Raw genomic sequence first — 18,819 nt, 5'->3', positions numbered from 1 at the left:
TCCATGACTGACACTGAGAAACAACTCTATGCCTTTATTTTATCCATTCTAATACCCTTTTAGTTGGCTTGCCAAGTAGCTTGATAAGCAAGCTCTAAGTTGTTCCAAATTTTGTGGCCAATGTAACATTTTGTCAGGAATATATGAGTTCATATCACCAGTCATGGTATCTTTCCAGTGGTTACCTGCTAAACAACCTTTTGATTTTTAAGACCTTATGAGTGTTCAAGGCCTCTCAACAGACACAGAATATGTCCAACGGTATTGTGCCCGCTACTAAGATTTTGTGGTAGCACTGGTATAAGAAAAATGGCTTGATTTCTTAGCTTTAGTTTAACCCTCTGACTTTTTTTGATCCAGAGACAGTATGCTACCTTTAAAGCTTAGTTTAAGGTTTAAAAATAAGACATTTTTATTAGTGGTGAACATTAAGGGGAGTTATGAATGTAACTTTCTATGTTCCACGAAGAAAATTCAGCACTTAGATTCATAATGAAGTGACAATGTTTAACTGCCTGTAAATTCAACTTTCAGGAGATTTAAGTACCCTACTATATAAATTTGTTAGCTCTAGAGAACACTTTAGATTTAATGTATACTCTAACGCCTTTCAACATCCCATTCTGCTCAGGCAATAATAAGTTGTACTCACCAGTTTATTTGACAGTGAGAGAAGTGGTTTATTCCAGTCACAGTCCTTGGTATTTTCCATACTGAGGCAGATTTTCAGGTGCTCAGCACTCCCTTTGGGGACAGACTTTCAAAAGAGCTCAGCTCGCCTTTAAATAAGTAAGGAGGAGCCAGATTTTAAAAGTGTTCAGCACCCAGCAACTCTCATTGTGACACTAATGGCCAGATTTTTCAAAAAAGGCTCCGTACCCAATATGCTGAACACTTTTGAAAATCTGGCCGATAGGGTACAAGAAAGGAATTGATCACACAATGTTCCTGAGCATTTTCCCTCTTAGTGCCATTGTTTCAGTGATGTCACTCTAAATTGTGGTGATACCTCCAGTTATGTAGAAGAGTCCAAATATTGTTTCAGGCAGAGACAGTTTTAAATAACTGGATGGTTAGGAAGTGTCTTTTTTCTTTAAAATGTTGTCTACAGTTCTAGGAAATTCACCGTGGCAAAAACATTGACAAATTAGAATCCTAGAAAGACATCCTAGATCATCAACCTGCTTTTACAGGCAATACCAGTCATTGCCTGTTGAGGATGCATTAGGAATGATGGGCCATATCATGGGTCTCCTACACAGGCATACCAGGACTCATAAAGACCATTAGCACTGCATATTGGCTAAAGAGGGAGGAAAGCAGCAGAGACCATATGCAGTGGATTCAATACCCTGATGTTTTACAGCTATCTCTGTGGTGGGTCTCCACAGCTCACCCTGGCCAGTGGGTCCATTCACAATGCAGCCATAAAGCTACATACAAAGGGGGCAATGAGCAGTATCAGTTAATAACACCTAGCTGTTATAAAATGCTTTTCATCAGTATGTCTCAAAGCCCTTTACAGAGAAGGTCAGTACCTCCATTTTACAGATGCAGAGTCTGAGGCACAGTGAGGCTAAGTGAGTTGCCCTGTGTCAGCCAAAAAGGCAGTGACAGAACCAGGAATAGAGCCCAAGTCTCTTAACTGCTAGCCCAGTGCTCTATCCACTAGATCACACTGCCTCTGGCCCCTTCATATCTGTTCCACATCATATGCACTGCTAGGCATGAGGACAACTTGAGAGCTATCCAGCTGAACAGCATGGAGCTGAATAGAGAACTAATTAGGTCCTATTAATCCCATTATTTTTGGCTTTTTGCTTGGAGTTGATTGATAGATGGGTAAAATAAAAAAGTTATTATTTAGAGGCTTATCACAATAACTTTCTTTTAAACAGTAGGTTTAAAAGCATATACAGTATGAGTTTGTAACTTACCATACTTGAAATTTTTTTCAGCTACATTTTGTACACTGTTTGCATGGGCTGTATCTCTATCATAAATGAATTACTTCAGGTTTACGTACATTTCCCTGTGTATGTCTTTATCTTTAATTATTCATTCTGAAATTTAATTAGCTGGTGTATGAAATATATTATTTTGTACTAGGTTATATTTATCATTCTAAATGTAATTGGAAAAATAAAATCTGTTAAACTAATTTCTCAGAGGTTGAGGTATATCTTGAGCTACTTAGATCTTATTGAGCTTGTACTCAACAAAACTCCCATTAATCAAAAACTGAGTAAAGAACCTCAGGAAGTGGTTTTAAAGTAGAAAGTGTGTGTGTGTGTGTGTGTGCGCGCGCGCACATGCTAGACTCTAGTTTTACCTTTTTTTGTGTCTGGCTGTCTAAAAGGATAGATCAGTTTAATGGCTGGGTTTTGCTACTTATTAGTAACTAAGTTGGTTCTGCTAATCTGGACCCATAGTGAGAGGAAAGAATTATATATATATAAAGTAATATGAACAGTCATTGGCTTTTTGGAGTCTTTACTGTATCACGAGTAGGACCTTGATAAAAGAAAAGGGCACAGGTTCCACCTGTGAAAAGGCAATAATAGAGTGGATTAAGTTCTTTAAATTCAACATGGGGTTACAGTTGCATGTCAGAGTTACTCACTGGATGGTTTCCAAGCTACTGAAGGTACAGCTGGTCATAGAGAAGCAGCTGAAAGCATCCGTCCCCCCTTTCTGCCTTTTGAATATTGTGTAGAACATGTCCTGCATTCAAGCATGAAATTTTGGGGGGGATTTTGTTTGTTTTGTGAACATTTTAACAATCACTTGAAAATTGTAATGACTTGCTGGTCAAAGACAAAGCTATGTAGATTTTCAATAAAATGTTCATCTTTTAACTCTGAGGTCTCATTCTGTGCCCAACCCGTTGTAGTTTTCTTTAGAGTCACCTTAAATTATGTTAGAGACATTTACAGTTAGAATAATGAATGCCCTGCCTTTCCCAGCATACACAAAATGGTTGCTGTGACTATCCAGGGCATCAGCATCTCCCCCTTAAATAATCTCCCCTGAGCCGAACACAGACTGATTGGATTTCGTCAGGGAAATTTTACGAGAATGCCTAAACAGGAAGATATTGCTGAGGATGACCGGTAGAACTTTCATTCAGCATTTATAGTGCTGTCCTGTATCCAAGAAAGTCTCTTGTTGAAGTCAATGAGCCGTAGCAGCAGAGTTTGGCTCAGAGTGAGTAGCATGTTATTTTGTATGTAATTTTACCTCTATCTGCCAGCATGAACAAGTATGTGGTGGAGTTGTAGCCGTGTTGGTCCCAGGATATTAGAGAGACAAGATGGGTGAAGTAATATCTTTTATTGGACTAACTTCTGTTGGTCAGAGAGACAAGCTTTCAAATTTGCACAGAGATCTTCTTCAGGTTCTGTGGCCTGCAATGTGCAGGAGGTCAGATCAGAATGGTCCCTTCTGACCTAAAAATCTATGAGTCTATGAGGTCTTGGAAATGTACTCAGAATGTCACAGCTAAGCACAAGGTGGAACAGATTGTGTAGCATAAATAGTTAACACATATTTCAAGGGACCATTCAAGGTGAAGTGGCTTGTTAATACCTCTCTTGTCATAGGGGGTCAGGAAAAGCTGGGAGGGGAGGGTTGAGTGCGCTATAGATTGTTGTTATAAGCCATGGATCCAGTGTCTCTATTTGGTCCATGATTTTTAGTGCCTAGCAAAGTTATGAACATCTTCTTAGGAGCCCAAAGTCCTTACCACTGCAATAAGCCAGTAGGGGCTCTGAGATGTAAGATATCAAGGGTAAATTAATTTCTATTTATTGTTTTTGGACTCCTATTGTTGTATCCACACTCCGTGTTAACCCAAAAGAGACATTTAAAAACCTATACATTTGGTTATTTTCTTTTGTAGATAATGGAGCCTCAGTGCCACTGCCATAGAATATCAGTTGAAACAACTGTGTTGTTTATCACAAACAAGACAATGTTATTACTTTTTTGCTATTTGTGTCTTACATGTTCGTTCAGCATTGTTATGCAATAGGGGATTATTAAATGTTTCAAAGCCACTGATTATTTTTTGTAATTAGAACTAAACTCTGCAGCTGTCACTAAGCTCCTCATCAAATGATATATTTATTATGTTAGAAATGAGAGGGGACATGTGAACCAGACTTTGAAAAGAATATGCTCAGCTCAGAGTAGAATATTATTTTTAAATGCATGTGTGTGGGTTAGACCAAGATTGTTGCAGTATCAGTGTGCCCGACTTACGTGCCGCCTTTAATCTTATAGTATTGTATTTCATTGTCACTCGATGCACTACTGTCACAAGTGAAATGAAAAACCTCTGCGTTCAATGAGCACTTTAATCTGTCATCATAATCACGAAAGTCTTGTCAATCTTGGCCTAAAAGTTAAGCATGTAGATCAAATATGTGGTAAAAGGAGACATCTGGACTCCACAATGTAAATGGACATTGCTGAGGGGAAGGATATTAAATATTTGTCTCTCTTGTGTTTTATTACTCTAAATGAACATATTAGAATTGTTCCATATGGTAAAAAAAAAAACAAAAAAAAAACCAAAACCACCAGGAATAGAGATAATGCTTGTCCCTTCCCTTGAAGGAAGAAATTGCTAGCCAAAAGCACAGCACATAAAAATGTGAATATTTCCTGCTGAAGACTGCGGTAGCATTACCCAAGATCACTTTAGTAGCATATATACTTCAGTGTTTTTTAGCCCCTCAAACTTGCTCTGCCCATGAAAGCAAGACAATGAGGAAACGTTTTGTTGGTTCAGAAAATTGACAAAATTAGATCACAGGTTGACAAGAGATGGTATAAACTAAATTTGCTGTATCCAGAAGACAGTGTATTTAAAAGCCGAGTTACACCTTGTAAACAAATATTTTGTCAGCCTTTGTGTGGTTTTAAAAGCCTGGCATAAAAATGTATTAAATTATATCTTTCATTTATATAACATAATAGCAACCTTAGTACTGCAAAGTGCAATAAAAAGTAATATATTTTGCTATCATCACAATAGTGAAGTCTAATACAGTGCTAAAAATGCTTTCTAATTTAATGAAAGATACTGTGACTTCAACATGAGATTTTGCCAGGTTGGGGGAAGCTCTATTAGAGACTAATACAATTTTCTGGAGATGAACCTGTTTTTGGATCTACGGGAATAGAAGCATGAAAATCTAAATTTGGAGCATTACTTTCTGTTTTAAAAGCACTCAGTGGTGCATTAAATTAACTCTTTTAATAAACATTTACGGTAGGATTTCCAGGAACACTAGTGTTGGGTTAACTCTGAAATTAGTCTTAAAACTCCCAATCAGTCTGGTGAGGACTTTTGGAAATCCGACACTTAAGGCACTTGTTCCTCCTGTTCCCTTTTACTTCCATTGCCATGAATGATAGTAACATTGCTTATCATTATTATTATTATTTATCAGCAGCATATGTAGTGATGTATATAGTTAAGGTTGCCTGACACTTCCATTATAACACCCCATTTTCAACTGCTTCTAAGTTTGCCAAATTTTTACCTTTTGGGATGAGATTGTCCATACCGGGTGTTTGTCTCAGGCTTTTTTTTTTTTTTTTTAAAGCTTCAGCAAAAAATAATACCTTCATTTCCAAGAATGGGATTAGGTACAAAGACATTGTTTTGCCCATTTTAAAAAATGCTCACAATCTTTGGAGCAAAGGCTTAAAATTTGGCAAAGAGTGGTCCTTGTCTCAGGGATGTCTTTTGCTGTTCCCTTGAAAAAAACACCCACATTTGGCCGTTATAAGCCTTTGACAAATCACAGTTCTTACATGATTGTTAGGAATTTGCTGTTATAGTTTGGCCATTAAATTCTCAGGCTGAGTATTCCCTCTGTACTCCTCATGCTCCATTCTTAACTCACAGCTCCCACATGGGACAGAATGTGCATAAACCATCCCCCAGAGCAACTGAGCGTGTTGCATCCCAGGACTGCTTGGGCTCAGCAGTATTTTCTCTACAATTGCTGCTCTCAGCTGCTATGCAACCTCTCTGATTCTGGGAACAGGAGCTGAGAGCAGGGAGTGTGTCTCTCTTGTGCCCTCAGTGACGCCCCTGCCAGCATCCAGGTGGCAAGGAGGAGGAAGTAACCTGATTCAAATGGAGAGGGGGAAAGAGCTGGACTTCTTGGGAGCATCAGCAAAGGCAGTAGATCGGGACCAGGAGCTTGGAGAGAGTTGCATGAGCAGCTTTAATTCTGGCATTTCTTAACTTTTGAGCGCTTGACTTTGCAACATTAATGTTATTTTTTATGTGTATTTTAACATTTATATTGCGGTAGTATGTGAAGGTTGCAGCTAGGTGGACCCTTTGTGTTAGGCACCATACAAACATGTAACAGTGACAATGCCTGCCCCAAACAGCTTTTACTATTGGTTGGCACTAAAATGTCAACATTTATCTACAGTGGTACCTAAGATATCTCAGAATTGCCCTCTGGTACGTATCCCAGGTATTTCTATGTGTTACCTTCAGAAATTGATATTTCCTGGTGATCACTACAGATGCCTTATTTCAGATTTTGCATGCTTCAAGCCTTGTACCAGGGAAGTAGGTCATTATTATAACCCCATGTCCCTGATGACAAAACTGTGACACAGGAATGTGAAGTGACTTGTCCAGAGCCACACAGCAAATCAAAAGCAGGGCCAGGATTGGAAGTTGAGCATTCCTGATTCCTAGCCCTGGGCTCATTTCTCTAGATCACTCATGATATGTTAAACACCAACTGAAATATATTAAAATATTCAGCATATTACGAGTTCATAAAATTAAATATGTACTTGAAAAAGATAAATGAAATTGTTATGATTTCTCCATATATAGTATGCTTTTTGTATCATGATAAGGAAAGCAATTTGCATGGCAATGGTAGTAATACAATGGAATGGCAAATTGAAACTATGAGAAGGCTTTCATGTCTTACCAGTATAGAGTGGCTATGCCTGCCTACTTCAGCTGTCCCTCAGTAGGATTTGTCAGCCAGGTGATGAGAGCTATTTCTGTATTTGCAAAGAAGACCATGTGTGTGTGCAGTGTTGTATGCTCATTAATTATGCCCCACCTCATTATATGTTAGAACCAATCATTGCTTCTGGCCCAGGCTTCTTGAAACACTTGTAAATCAAAGAGCTAAAGAATGATAGTGAGGTATGTAACTCTAGCAGGAGCTTTATTAATACCTATGCAGTGCAGACACAATCAATAAATTGCTGACTAAACCCCAAATTCCTGCCCCAGCATGCACTAAGTTAATTATAAAACGTGAGATGGATTGTTTTCTGGAGTGAATTTCTTTCTTCTATAAACGTGGTCTTGAATCTGGACATTACAACCATGTTATTTTAAAAAACATCTCTCAAAAGCAAATTGTTTGTTTAAACTATATGATAGACTCTACTCTACAGACCTAATCTACTCCACAGACCTAATCACTCTACTCCAGCCCTGTTCCACTATTCCAGAAAGCAGTGGAGGATGCTTGTAGGTTTTTTGAACGTTGCCACTATGTTGCTTAGCCTTCCCAAAATAAAACCACAACAACAGCAATCTTCTGTGCACACATACACAAAGTCCATATCCTGCTGACTGGAAGGAGGAGAAATATATATCCTTATGTGTACACTTCAAAATTTGGTATGTGCCCAGATACTTAGGAAAGAGACCTGGGTGTGATTGTGGATGGCTCAGAGAAGACGTCTGTTAAATATGCAGCTGTGGTGAAAAACAAACAAGATGTTCGATATGTAAGGAATGGGATGGAGAATAATACAGAAAATATTATAATGCCTCTGTATAAATCACTGATATAGCTTTATCTAGAATATTCTATACAACCAGTCACCCCATTTCAAAAAGGATATTTCAGAATTAGAGCAAGTTCAGAGAAAGCCAATGGTATGGAAAAATCTCTCAGATGAAGAAAGATTGAAAATATTGGGATTATGTACCTTAGACAAATTAGAGGGACATAATAAAAGTATATAAAATAATAAACAGTAAAAGAAGGTAGAGTGGGGGCTTCTATCCTTCCTGTCACATAACACAAGAACAAGGGGACATTCAGCGAAATGGAAAAGTGGCAAATTCAAAACCGATAAAGGGAAATGCTTTTTCACACATATACTTAGACTTTGAAACTTCTTGTTACAGGAAATTGCTGAGAGTAAGAATTTAGCAAGATTCACAAAGGGATTGGACATTTATGTGGATATACTGTACTAGATAGACCTCAGTTCCGATCATTCAGTAATTTTTTTACTTACTGAAGCAATATGAAGCTAGACAGATAATCAGATAGATTACTCTTCGGTGGATGAAACAGAATGATTTTTTTATGTCGCTAGCCAAGTGGTATAGTCACCTCTGATACATGTCCTAACCCTGATATGAATGGAAGTTTCAGGTGAGCCAAGAAGAAAATGTGCTGTATATGAGTCAATAAGTACCGGTTTTCCAGCTGAGGTTTGAAGTGAGATGGGGAATTGAGGTACGGAAATACAGGTGAGCTGTCCGAAACCGTACAGGTTGTAAAGCTGAGATGCCAGCTGTCGTGAGGTTATGTAGAGAGACAGAGAAGAACAGAGGCTCATTGAAAATGAGCTGAGGGACCTGGGAGGGGAGTACAGAGAGAAAGGGTCCATAGGAGATAGGCTGGAACAAATCCAGGCAGTATTTTAAAATCCACTGTCCTTATGTTCCCCTTCTACAAAACAATGTGTGTTTACCCAAATCCTTGGATCTGCTGGAGCAAAAAATCTTGTCACTCTCCCTTGGTTGGGATGGGATCAGCAGCAGGATTGTGAAAGGGGCAGTGGGTGTGGCCTTCAGATTTCACATTGGCAAGAAATCCAGAGACTAAGACAGTACAGATCCCTGTCTCCCCCTGTTCAGATGTCATGCTACTGTTTGTTGTACTCTGTGACCGTTCCAATGCGAGTAACATTGCACAAAGGGGTAGTTATTCAAGCAGCATTAACTTGAGTTTACTGAGTGCATACCATATGTATACTTCACAAGAATATATGTCACGTTTAGCAGAGGTTGTTCATCTCTGCCCCTTTGTCTGTGCCACGTCCCTCCCCTACAATGTCATGCAGTGCTTTACTCATATGGCTTTAGCACAGAGGGGCTATTTGGCACAGTGGGGAAGCTGTGGCATAGTTTACTTGGTTCTCAGTGCAACTCTGTAACTAATTCTTTTTCCTTTTAGCACAGAGAAACCTAAGACAAATTAGAGCAGTTGAATTGGAATTGCAATTGTTTTCATCTGTGACAAGGCTGATGACAGCTTTCTGTTCCTGCTGAAGTCTGGTTGGAAAGGCCAGTTTGGGTTAAAAAGTGATTTGGGGGCATTTTCTTCTCACAGTTTTAACAACGTTGACCAAGTTGTACTCTCAGTTACACCACTGAGAAACTGGAACAACTCTACTAATTTCAGCAAATTTACTAGATTTATACTCATGTATACACATGTAACTAACACAATAGTTGGACTCATTAACTTTCCTAGCTAATAAGAGGTGGATTAGCGCGATTCTGTAAAATTCAAATCGCAATAGTTACCTTTTTAAATACCTTGGCGTGTATTTTTTTGGTGTCAGCATGAAACTCCCATTAAGTTCAGTGGGAATTATGTGCATATGTGGAGAGATGAATGAGCAAGAACTGGTGCATTGGTTAAGTTGTGAATGCGGTCTTGTGCATATCTGTCTGTACATCTTTCTTCGGTGGTACATTGAGTTGCATGCACATTTAACCTCTGGAGTTATGTATTCAAGTCTAAAATTAGGTCACATGTAGGTTCCGGGTCCTGTTTGACCAAATGACAAAACAGTTTGGCATGACTGGCGGTCACTGACAGGGGTTGATAATAGAATCATAGAACTTATTGATGGAAAAGACCTATTAATTTACATTTTTAAAGAATAAATACCAGTGTCCATAAATAAAAATATTCAGACAGTGGCATAACTGCATTTGTGTATGTAATAGCTTATTTACAGTTGTATGCATGAATATACATAATTTGCTGATAGGCTACAGCTGCTGTAGCCCCCCCCCCCCCCCAAAAAATAATAATTGGGCAGTTAGGTCATTTAATACAATTCTTTGCTAATATAGAATTATTCCCTAAAAGAGTGAATTGTATTGCCAAACAGGTTTATGGAAAGATTGCACAGTGCCTGTGGCTGCCAGATTCTTAACTGGTATTAAGTAGTATATGTCCATGAGGCAACACCAATTTACACCAGCTGAGGATCTGACTCCTAGCTCCCAAGTACTATGTACATGTACATTTTCACCTTTAATATCTAAACTCTTCCTTCTATAATGAAAAATATCCCCAAAATAACATTGTGCTTCCTTCTAGATAGATAGCCCCTTAATGATTTGTTTTGGAGAGGGTCATTCATACTTTTAGTGCAATAACAGTTCCAAAGTCCATGAAATGTTGGTGGGCTTTATGTCCCCCAGAAGTCTGGTCTCTGTTTTAGAATGTGGGTGGAGAAGACGACTAAAGAGACTCCCAATTTTCATCAAGTTCCTGCTCCTTCTCCCTATTCTCTCTCTCATGCACACCATTGATTCTTTTTCTAAAATGTTAAATTAGAATAAACTATTAGGAATATTCACTTGGTTCCTGTGAGGTTGGTGTGAGTTTTGCAGAACAAAATGTTGAGTTTAGAATACTGTTTATTTAAAAAAAAAATTAGACCAGAACAGCCTTTTTGTTTTTTGTTGCAAGCCTTGGAGGTAACCCAGGATTTTAAAATTGTTTCTTTCTTTTCATGTGCTATGGAAAATCTAAATAACTACTCACTGTACACAGTGTGTACCCCTTTAATGATAAATTGTCTCCAGAATCCTGGAGGGGGAAAATATCTAACAATGAAACACTTTTTAGGAAACAAAAATGATAGAAATAACAACTGTGTCACATCAGACCTCATTAGAGTCAATGAACTCACTGTGGTATTTAACAATTTCCAAGAAGTAGGCCATAATTCATAAATTAGTGTAATTCATAAAGTACCTAATTCATAAATAGCACTGTTGAGAACAGAGGCAGTATACAATCCTTGGTTTACAGTGACCCTTTTTTAAAGAGTCAAACCTAGGAGCTGGAAAATACAAGAGTAAATAAAAATTAAAAAGGCATAGGCTTTATAGCCATTGTATACAGTTTGGAAAATGTATATCATTCCAAAACCAAAAATCTTTGTTTCAAAAACCAGTCAAGGTTGATAAATGACAACACTGTACTTATGTATCACATTTTTGCAAAACTCAAGCACTTAAAAGCAAGGAAATGAATAGTTAGGGACATCATAAATCTTATTCTGGATAAATAATAAATATAGACACATTGAGACACACTAGCACCTTAAAACCAGTTTAACTGCATATGGTAATCCTTCTGCAGGTACAATGGCTCCTGGTCCCCTGGTTGCTGAAATGACTCCTTTAGGGCTCTTTATGTCCTCTATCTACAGGAAGAAAGTCATAAAGTAGATCATCTGTAATAATGCACTGCTCTTCTTACTCTGAGGACTGTCTCAGTAGTAGGGCGACCATGTTTTCCCAAAGGGAAAATGAGACACCACACGGGGCCTACCCAAGGCCCCTCTGCCACCTTATGAGCCCCCCCCCCAAGGCCTCTCTGCTTCCTGCCTACGGGGCTGGCCTGAGGCCCCCATTTCTCTCCCGTGCATGAGGCTGGCACAACCCTCTCCCCTCCCCACCACCTGCTCCTCTCCCCGCTGTGCACGGGACCAGCACAACCCCCCCTACCTGTTCAGGGCTCACACGAGGCCCTTCTCTACCCTCTGCAAGTGAGGCCAGCCCAGGACCCCCTGCCACCGACCTGCACGGGGCTAGTCCGGCCCAAGCTGCTCTCCAGAGCCTTCCCTTCACCGCAGGGCTGGTGTTTCTGCTTGCCCCTCCCCACCACGTTCCTTCACACCCTGTTAGGGGTCACACCCCACTTTTTTGGCAAAACCGGGCATTTGTCCAGTTTGCTCAAAAGGGACTGTCCTGGTCAAAATGGGATGTATGGTCACCCTACTCAGTAGCCAGACAACCCCGGGATCAGGGGCTGCAAAGGTGGCTTCTCCAGAGCTGACTGTAGCTTGGCTGGACCAGAGAATCTGGCCCTTTATTCTTAACACGTCCAAAGAAATGCATAGTACATCATAACATAACCTTAACTCTGACCCATGGATATTTTTGAAAATATGTTTTGTCATCTTGATTTTAATATCTAAACTAACTGTCCACAGTTGAAATAATTCATAACAATTTGCTTCACTACAACCTGTTGTCTTCAAATATAGTTGGTGCATCAGTTTTCAAGAAAATGCATCTACATGGAAAGTCTAAAGAAGTAGTTATAAGACATTTCAGAACTAGAGCAGTCGTTCTCAATCTTTACCAAACCAGGACTCCATCCCCTCTAAGATCTAGCTAAGAACGTCCTTCTGTTTAACAATATGGAAAGAGTGGAGTGGTTCAGATACCCTGATGCCTGTGTGCAACTCCCCAGGTTGTGAACCCAGGAGCTAGAGGAAGACAGATGAACACTTGACAAAAAGTGCTAGTCATCCTGGTTGTGAGCACTATAATTGGGTGTTTCTGAGTGTATGAAAAGGTGGATGAGACCTCTTACTAGATTAATAGGAGAGGAAAATCATGTCAGTTATACCTTACGTTTTTTTTTAAAGTAATTTTCCATAAGAATTTTTATTTGACCTATGTCCTTAATGATAATTTGCCCATTTTTAACACATCCATTCTTCTGAATACTCCAATAGTTACCAGTGAGAGGCATTTTGTGCTTAATTCATTGAACACTGTGTAACTTTTTCACTACTTCATTAACTGCCTTACAAAGCACACCTCAACATTAAAGTACTAAGTCTAAAGCTATTATCTAGCTGAAGTACATTTGATCTCGTCTAGATTTTTGTTTAAAAGCTAAGCTTTTCCAGAAAGTAATACCTAGCGCCAAATTACTAGAAAGAATAACCTGGGGATAGCTACGGTTTGTGGAATTTCAAGAAATAATTCTAATGATAATTATCAATTTCGTTTCTATTATTAGAAGACAAATATTAAGATAGGTAATTACTTAGCTATTAGGTTTTTGATAAATATGGACAATCAATCATTATCATTATAACTATTTGTCAAAAATTTATATGTAGATGAAGAATAATGATAACTTTCATTTGTTATATTTCTAATGGCAAAAAAAAACCCCCATCTTTTTGTTAAGCTTTTAATTAAAATTAAGATTTCCAGTAATTAGACTCAGAAACAGTCTCCTAAAGAATGAAATGTGTTTAAAATATTTCTAAAGTGAAACAGGAAAAAAAGGAACAAGAGCTGATTTTTCCAATGTTTCACTTGAACTCCTAACTTGTCGGAAATCTAGAAACCCTGTAGAACAGTATGTTGGCAACTCTTGAACTTAGCTACTGTAAACTGGTTTTCCCTACTGCCTATCATTTGGCATCATTAATCTTCATTAAACCAGTTTATCCCATTGAGCTTAAAGTCTCTTTCTTTTTAGAGACTTGAAAATTGAAAAAGACATTTAAAACAAACAAGTCTTGTTTAAGTGCTCTGTATGGGTGAAATATAACTCAGCACAGACTCAGCTGATCATATTCTACAGGGATTTTATCCAGGATGAGAAAGTACAGTACATTTGCTTTATATACAGTACTGTATATCACACCAAACTATATACATGAAAATCTGTTGCATTGCCTTAAACTGAACTGTCATGCTCAATATAGCTTTATAAATATTGACACATTTCCTCCACCACTATATGCCTCCCCCAAATCCCTATGTTAATTGTGAAATTATAATAATACAAACATGGAAAAATATGGACATTCATAGTGAAGGATCGGTGTTTTTGGTAGCTGGACACCATCGGAGCAGCAGATAAGGCTAACAACCCCGATTTAGGAAAGCATCCCTATTTGAGACAGCACATAAGCATGTCATGTGCTTTACTGAATAGAGAGATGGACCTAGGCAGATGTGCTAGTGCTTTTCTGAATTGGGGCCAAAGGTAATGGCCTTTCTGCATGATAAATACTTATAAGTGGAATCCGTTGCATATATAAAACAATTGCGGTATTCTTTTCATATCTGCTAGTGGTACTCAACATTCCAGTGGAAGTCTGAAGGATCTGCCAATTATTTCACAGTTTACATTCCTACATCCCAAGGATCAGTATAAAGGCCACCATGGTGGCAGAGCAGGATTGGACAAAAGTTCCTGAAGATTTAATTAGGAAGGAGGAGTGCCTCATGTCATTCAACAGCAGTTCCTCCAACTAAATGGGGCTGGCTTGGGGAGCTAAAGGTCAGGGGCCATGTTCTGATCTCTTTTATACTGACATAAATGCAGAGTAATTCCATAGTCTTCAATGGTATCATGACTATGGAGCTACAATAACAATTAGAATGTAACCAGTGATTAGCACTTATCCACATTTTCGTCCAGTGATCTCAAGATATCGGTGTAGTTGTGATCTGCATTTGATGCCAGAAGAAATATTCGAATAGATTAGTTTCTCTTTACGGGCTAAGTTGCCAGGCCTATTCTTTTATCGCTGCCTAATCCTACATCCATCCAATACAGTCTGTGGAAATGTTGGATGTGCAAGATGTGCAACATTGGGTCTTGATTCTATAAATAGGAGTTACATATGGGAACAGAGTTTTACAACTGTACAAAACTTCAATTTAATAAATTGTTATTTTTTGTTCATTCCCTCAGAGTTTCACTTTGAGTTCTCAGGTTTGAACCCAAAAATCTCAGAGCAGCTGGAATTACAGTTTCACACTGTTTCAAGTTAAAACCATAAATCCCTCCTTAGCATGCGTGGGGAGGGAGGCTGTTTGTGCAAAACTTGGCCAAGGCTCATTGGAAACCTTTGCAAATGTCAGGCCCCAGTTTGTACTAAGGTCTTTCTTGGACAAGCTCTAACTGACTTCAGTGGAAGGACTCATTTAAAAACTGTGTAATAGAGGAAGGAAAGTAGAAACTGGGGTCCAAATCCTGATGCTTTTATTTTGGTTTACAAATAAAATTTAAAAAAATCTTTAATCTGACAGGATTTGATTTGTTAACTCATTACTTCAGTTTGACAGCAGTGTAACTTCATTGATTCCAGTGAAGATACACTGGCACAAAACTGGAGTACCGTGACAGTGATTGAAGTCCATATTCTCTAAGTTTCACAAGACTTTTCTCTGCCTTTCTAACTTTGTATGCCAGGTTTCATAGCGGAGGAAATTTATGTCCAAGTTGCCCCTCTGAAAACAAAGTTGCATATAATAAAAGCAGATACAACCTGAAAAGTAGTGTTGGGGAGACTGCACAACACTGTAGGAGAATATTTATTTTGTTTAAGCCAACTAATTTTCTCTTTAAAGTACATATTGCCCTTTCCCTGCCTGAGAAGAATGTTATTCCCCGTTCCCAAGTACTGAGCTCCCGTTGACATTAATTGACAATTTAACGTGTGGAGGGCTTGCAAGGAAAATACACTTTATGGCAAATAAATTATTTATTTTTTAAAAAAACAGTTCCTTCTCCTCATATCCTCTCTCTTCCAATGGCTTCATTCAAGTAAAAATTGTAATCCTCTTTTTGTGACTCTGCAATCGATTGTTGCATGAAAGTTTGATTTCTGGTGTTTAATCAAAGTCCATGAGACTTACATATCTGAATAACAAAACGTTGCATACCTATAGCACCTTCAGTCCAAGTATTTTGAAGTGCTTTACAAACATTAATTAATTAAGCCTGACAGTACGTTTTGAAGCAGGATGGTGTTACCCTCATTAGTATTGTCATTTTGCAGATGAAGAAACTGGTGCACACAGAGATTGAGGACAAATTTTTCAAACTTGGGTGTTTAAAATCAGGCACTTAAATCCATATTTAGGCTCCTAGAGTGCAATCCTGCTCCACTGGAATTCAATGGTAAAACTTCCACTGACTTCAATGTTGTAGGATCAGGCCCTTAAAGGAGGTTTGATTTTCAGATGTTCTGAGCATCTGCGTGTCCCATTGAAATCAGTGGGACTACAAGTGCTCAACATCTTTGAAAATTCAGTTCCCTGCAATTTAGGTGCTTAAATACGGAATTGTCTAACTTTAGCCGGCCACATTTGACAATTTTGATCTAAATGACTTGACAACATCACACAGAAAGTCCCTTGCAGAACTGGGAATGGGACCTTGACTTATTGATGCTTGGTCCTCTGTTTAATCACAAGACCATTCTTTCTCAATTATCTGTACAGTATCTAAGGACAAGTGTGACAAAAAGCACCACTGTATGCTTAGAAATGCCTGTGTACTTGCACTGATATTTTGATGTTATGTCCATTGAAGTCAATCAGAGTTTTATGTGTGAGGAGAGCAGGACCAGCCTAATGGTTCGCAGCTGACTTTACATTTGGCTAGATTGTCCCCTTAAATGTAGCCTTAGAATTAGGGGCTGCACATTCCTGCACTATAGCTAGATGAGCTCTGGGAAGGAATCATGGGTGAGATTTTCAAATGAGCCTAAGAGCCAATTCCCACTGAATTTCATTGGGGAAGGGGAGGTTTTTAAAAGTTCCCAAACTGTTTAAGAACACAAGTCTCACTGATAGTCTATGGGATTTGATCTCCTATATGCTTTAGGTGCTTTTTAAAATCAGGGTGCCTAACTCCCTTAGGCTCCTTTGAAAATCCTTGCTTATGTCTCCCAATTGCTGACCAGAAACAACTTCCCTTTCTTGCCACACTGGAAATCTCTGCCCCGCACTTGTCCGCTCCTGTCACACTTGTACAGAGGGATGTAACAGGTGCAGCAGCAATCTGTGAAGGTCACACGGAGTATGTGAGGGGGAGATGAACTGTATACAGTTCAGGTGTTCGCATTTTAAAAGGATGTTGCAAAATTGGAGAAGGTGCAGAAAAGAACCACAAAAAATGATTTGATGACTGGAGAAAATGCTTAGGGCTTGTCTACACTACCTGCCAGATCGACGGGCAGCAATCGATCCAGATGGGGTCAATTTATCGTATCCAGTATAGACACGATAAATCGACTGCTGAATTCTCTCCCGTCGACTCTGGTACTCCACCAGAACGAGGAGCGCAAATGGAGTTGACGGGAGAGTGTCAGCTGTCGACTTACCGCAGTGAAGACACTGCGGTAAGTAGATCTAAGTACGTTGACTTCAGCTATGCTATTCATGTAGCTGAAGTTGTATATCTTAGATCGACCCCATGCAGTAGTGTAGACAAGCCCTTAGAGTGAGAGAATTAAATTGCTTAATCTGATTATTTTACCAAAGAGAAGATTGAGGGGTGACTTGATTACAGTGTCCAAATGAATGCCTTTGTGGGGAGAAAATAATGGGTAGTAAAGTGCTCTTTAATGTAGCGGAGAAAACTTGACAAGAACCAATAGTTAGAAATGTAAAACAGACAAATTAGAAATTAGGCACACATTTTAACAGTGAGGGTAATTATCAGAACAAACTGCCAAGAGAAGTGGTGGATTCTCCATCTCTAGATGTCCTCAGATAAGATTGGATGCCTTTCTGGAAGATATTCTTAAGCCAAACACAAATTATATTTTAGTCAAGTGTAGGTTATTGGGCTCAATACAGAGATAAAGGACTGAAATGTAATGGCCTGTGATATACAGGAGGTCAGGCTTGATGATCTAATGGTCCATTCTGGCCTTAATGTCTGTGAATCTGAATCTTACTGTTCCTTATATCTATGCAGCCAACTAGGAGCATCCCAAAATATGGCCCATTGTGATGGGTTTAAAACTATTATGTCTAAATACAAATTGCATTTTAAATGTCAAGAACTATATTAAATTGCAAAATCACAATCCAGAAACTGCTTGGTTTTTTCAGGCCCTCCAGGGAAACGAGGTAAGAGGGGCAGAAGAGGAGAGACTGGTAAGTTTTCACTTTTGGAAGCAAGATGTCAGATTTTATTTTGTGTGGATGGGTTTTTCTCAGTATTTTGTCCATTTTGTGCAAATATATCTATTATTCTACTGGATAGACTCAGCTACTTTATTTTGGTTTGCATTTTTTCTTGGGGGCAGAGGAATGCACTACCGTGCCTTATTTTTGCTCTTTGTTGCCTGTGAGCTATAGGAAGAAAAGATCTGTAAAAAAAAAAAATTCTGATAGAAGTTTTGTGATCCTTGGCATATAACTTGTGGCCTTCTAAATTGTTTTCAATCCGACATAGTAATTAAATTGTAGACGTGCTTCACAATACTTGAAGACCCTTTAATAGTTTTTGTAATTTCTGACATAAGACATTAATAATAAAACTGGTTATTGGTAATTCTGAAATAATTTCAGCACTCTGAGTCTTCTCTCATTTACACCTGTGCACATCTACATAACTCCATTAAAGTAAATAACGTTACAATGGTATAGATGAGTATAAAATCAAGCCCTTTGTGTTTAGAACAGATCATGTCATGAGGAAAAGGGAACATGTTATATGAACAGTCATGGAGGTAATGTCTAAATAGACTGAACTTTGTAAAATAAACTGTTGATTATCAGGAACTTGTAGCATTTAGGATTCTCTTGAATTAAAATCCAGACTGTGTTTGTAGCTGCGAGTTTGCAGATGCAACATAAAAATAAAGAGAAGCTTTTTGTTTGTGTGAAAACTGCACTTGGGGCTTGATCTTCTCAGG

At 38.6% G+C, this 18,819-nt stretch overlaps 1 protein-coding gene across 1 annotated transcript in view; it reads left to right on the top strand.

The window, feature by feature from the left end:
• The window catches only part of COL25A1 (collagen type XXV alpha 1 chain), a 429,310-nt gene that overhangs the window by 187,337 nt on the left and 223,154 nt on the right, over nucleotides 1-18,819 (top strand). The window contains exon 3 of the mRNA XM_054030959.1: nucleotides 18,011-18,055. Within this exon, the coding sequence (XP_053886934.1) occupies nucleotides 18,011-18,055 (45 nt within the window). The remainder of the gene's footprint in view (nucleotides 1-18,010; nucleotides 18,056-18,819) is intronic.

Source organism: Malaclemys terrapin, chromosome 5 (genome assembly GCF_027887155.1).
Source record: "Malaclemys terrapin pileata isolate rMalTer1 chromosome 5, rMalTer1.hap1, whole genome shotgun sequence".
Classification (NCBI taxonomy): Eukaryota; Metazoa; Chordata; order Testudines; family Emydidae; genus Malaclemys; species Malaclemys terrapin.
This window is presented reverse-complemented; position numbering and strand designations above follow the sequence as displayed.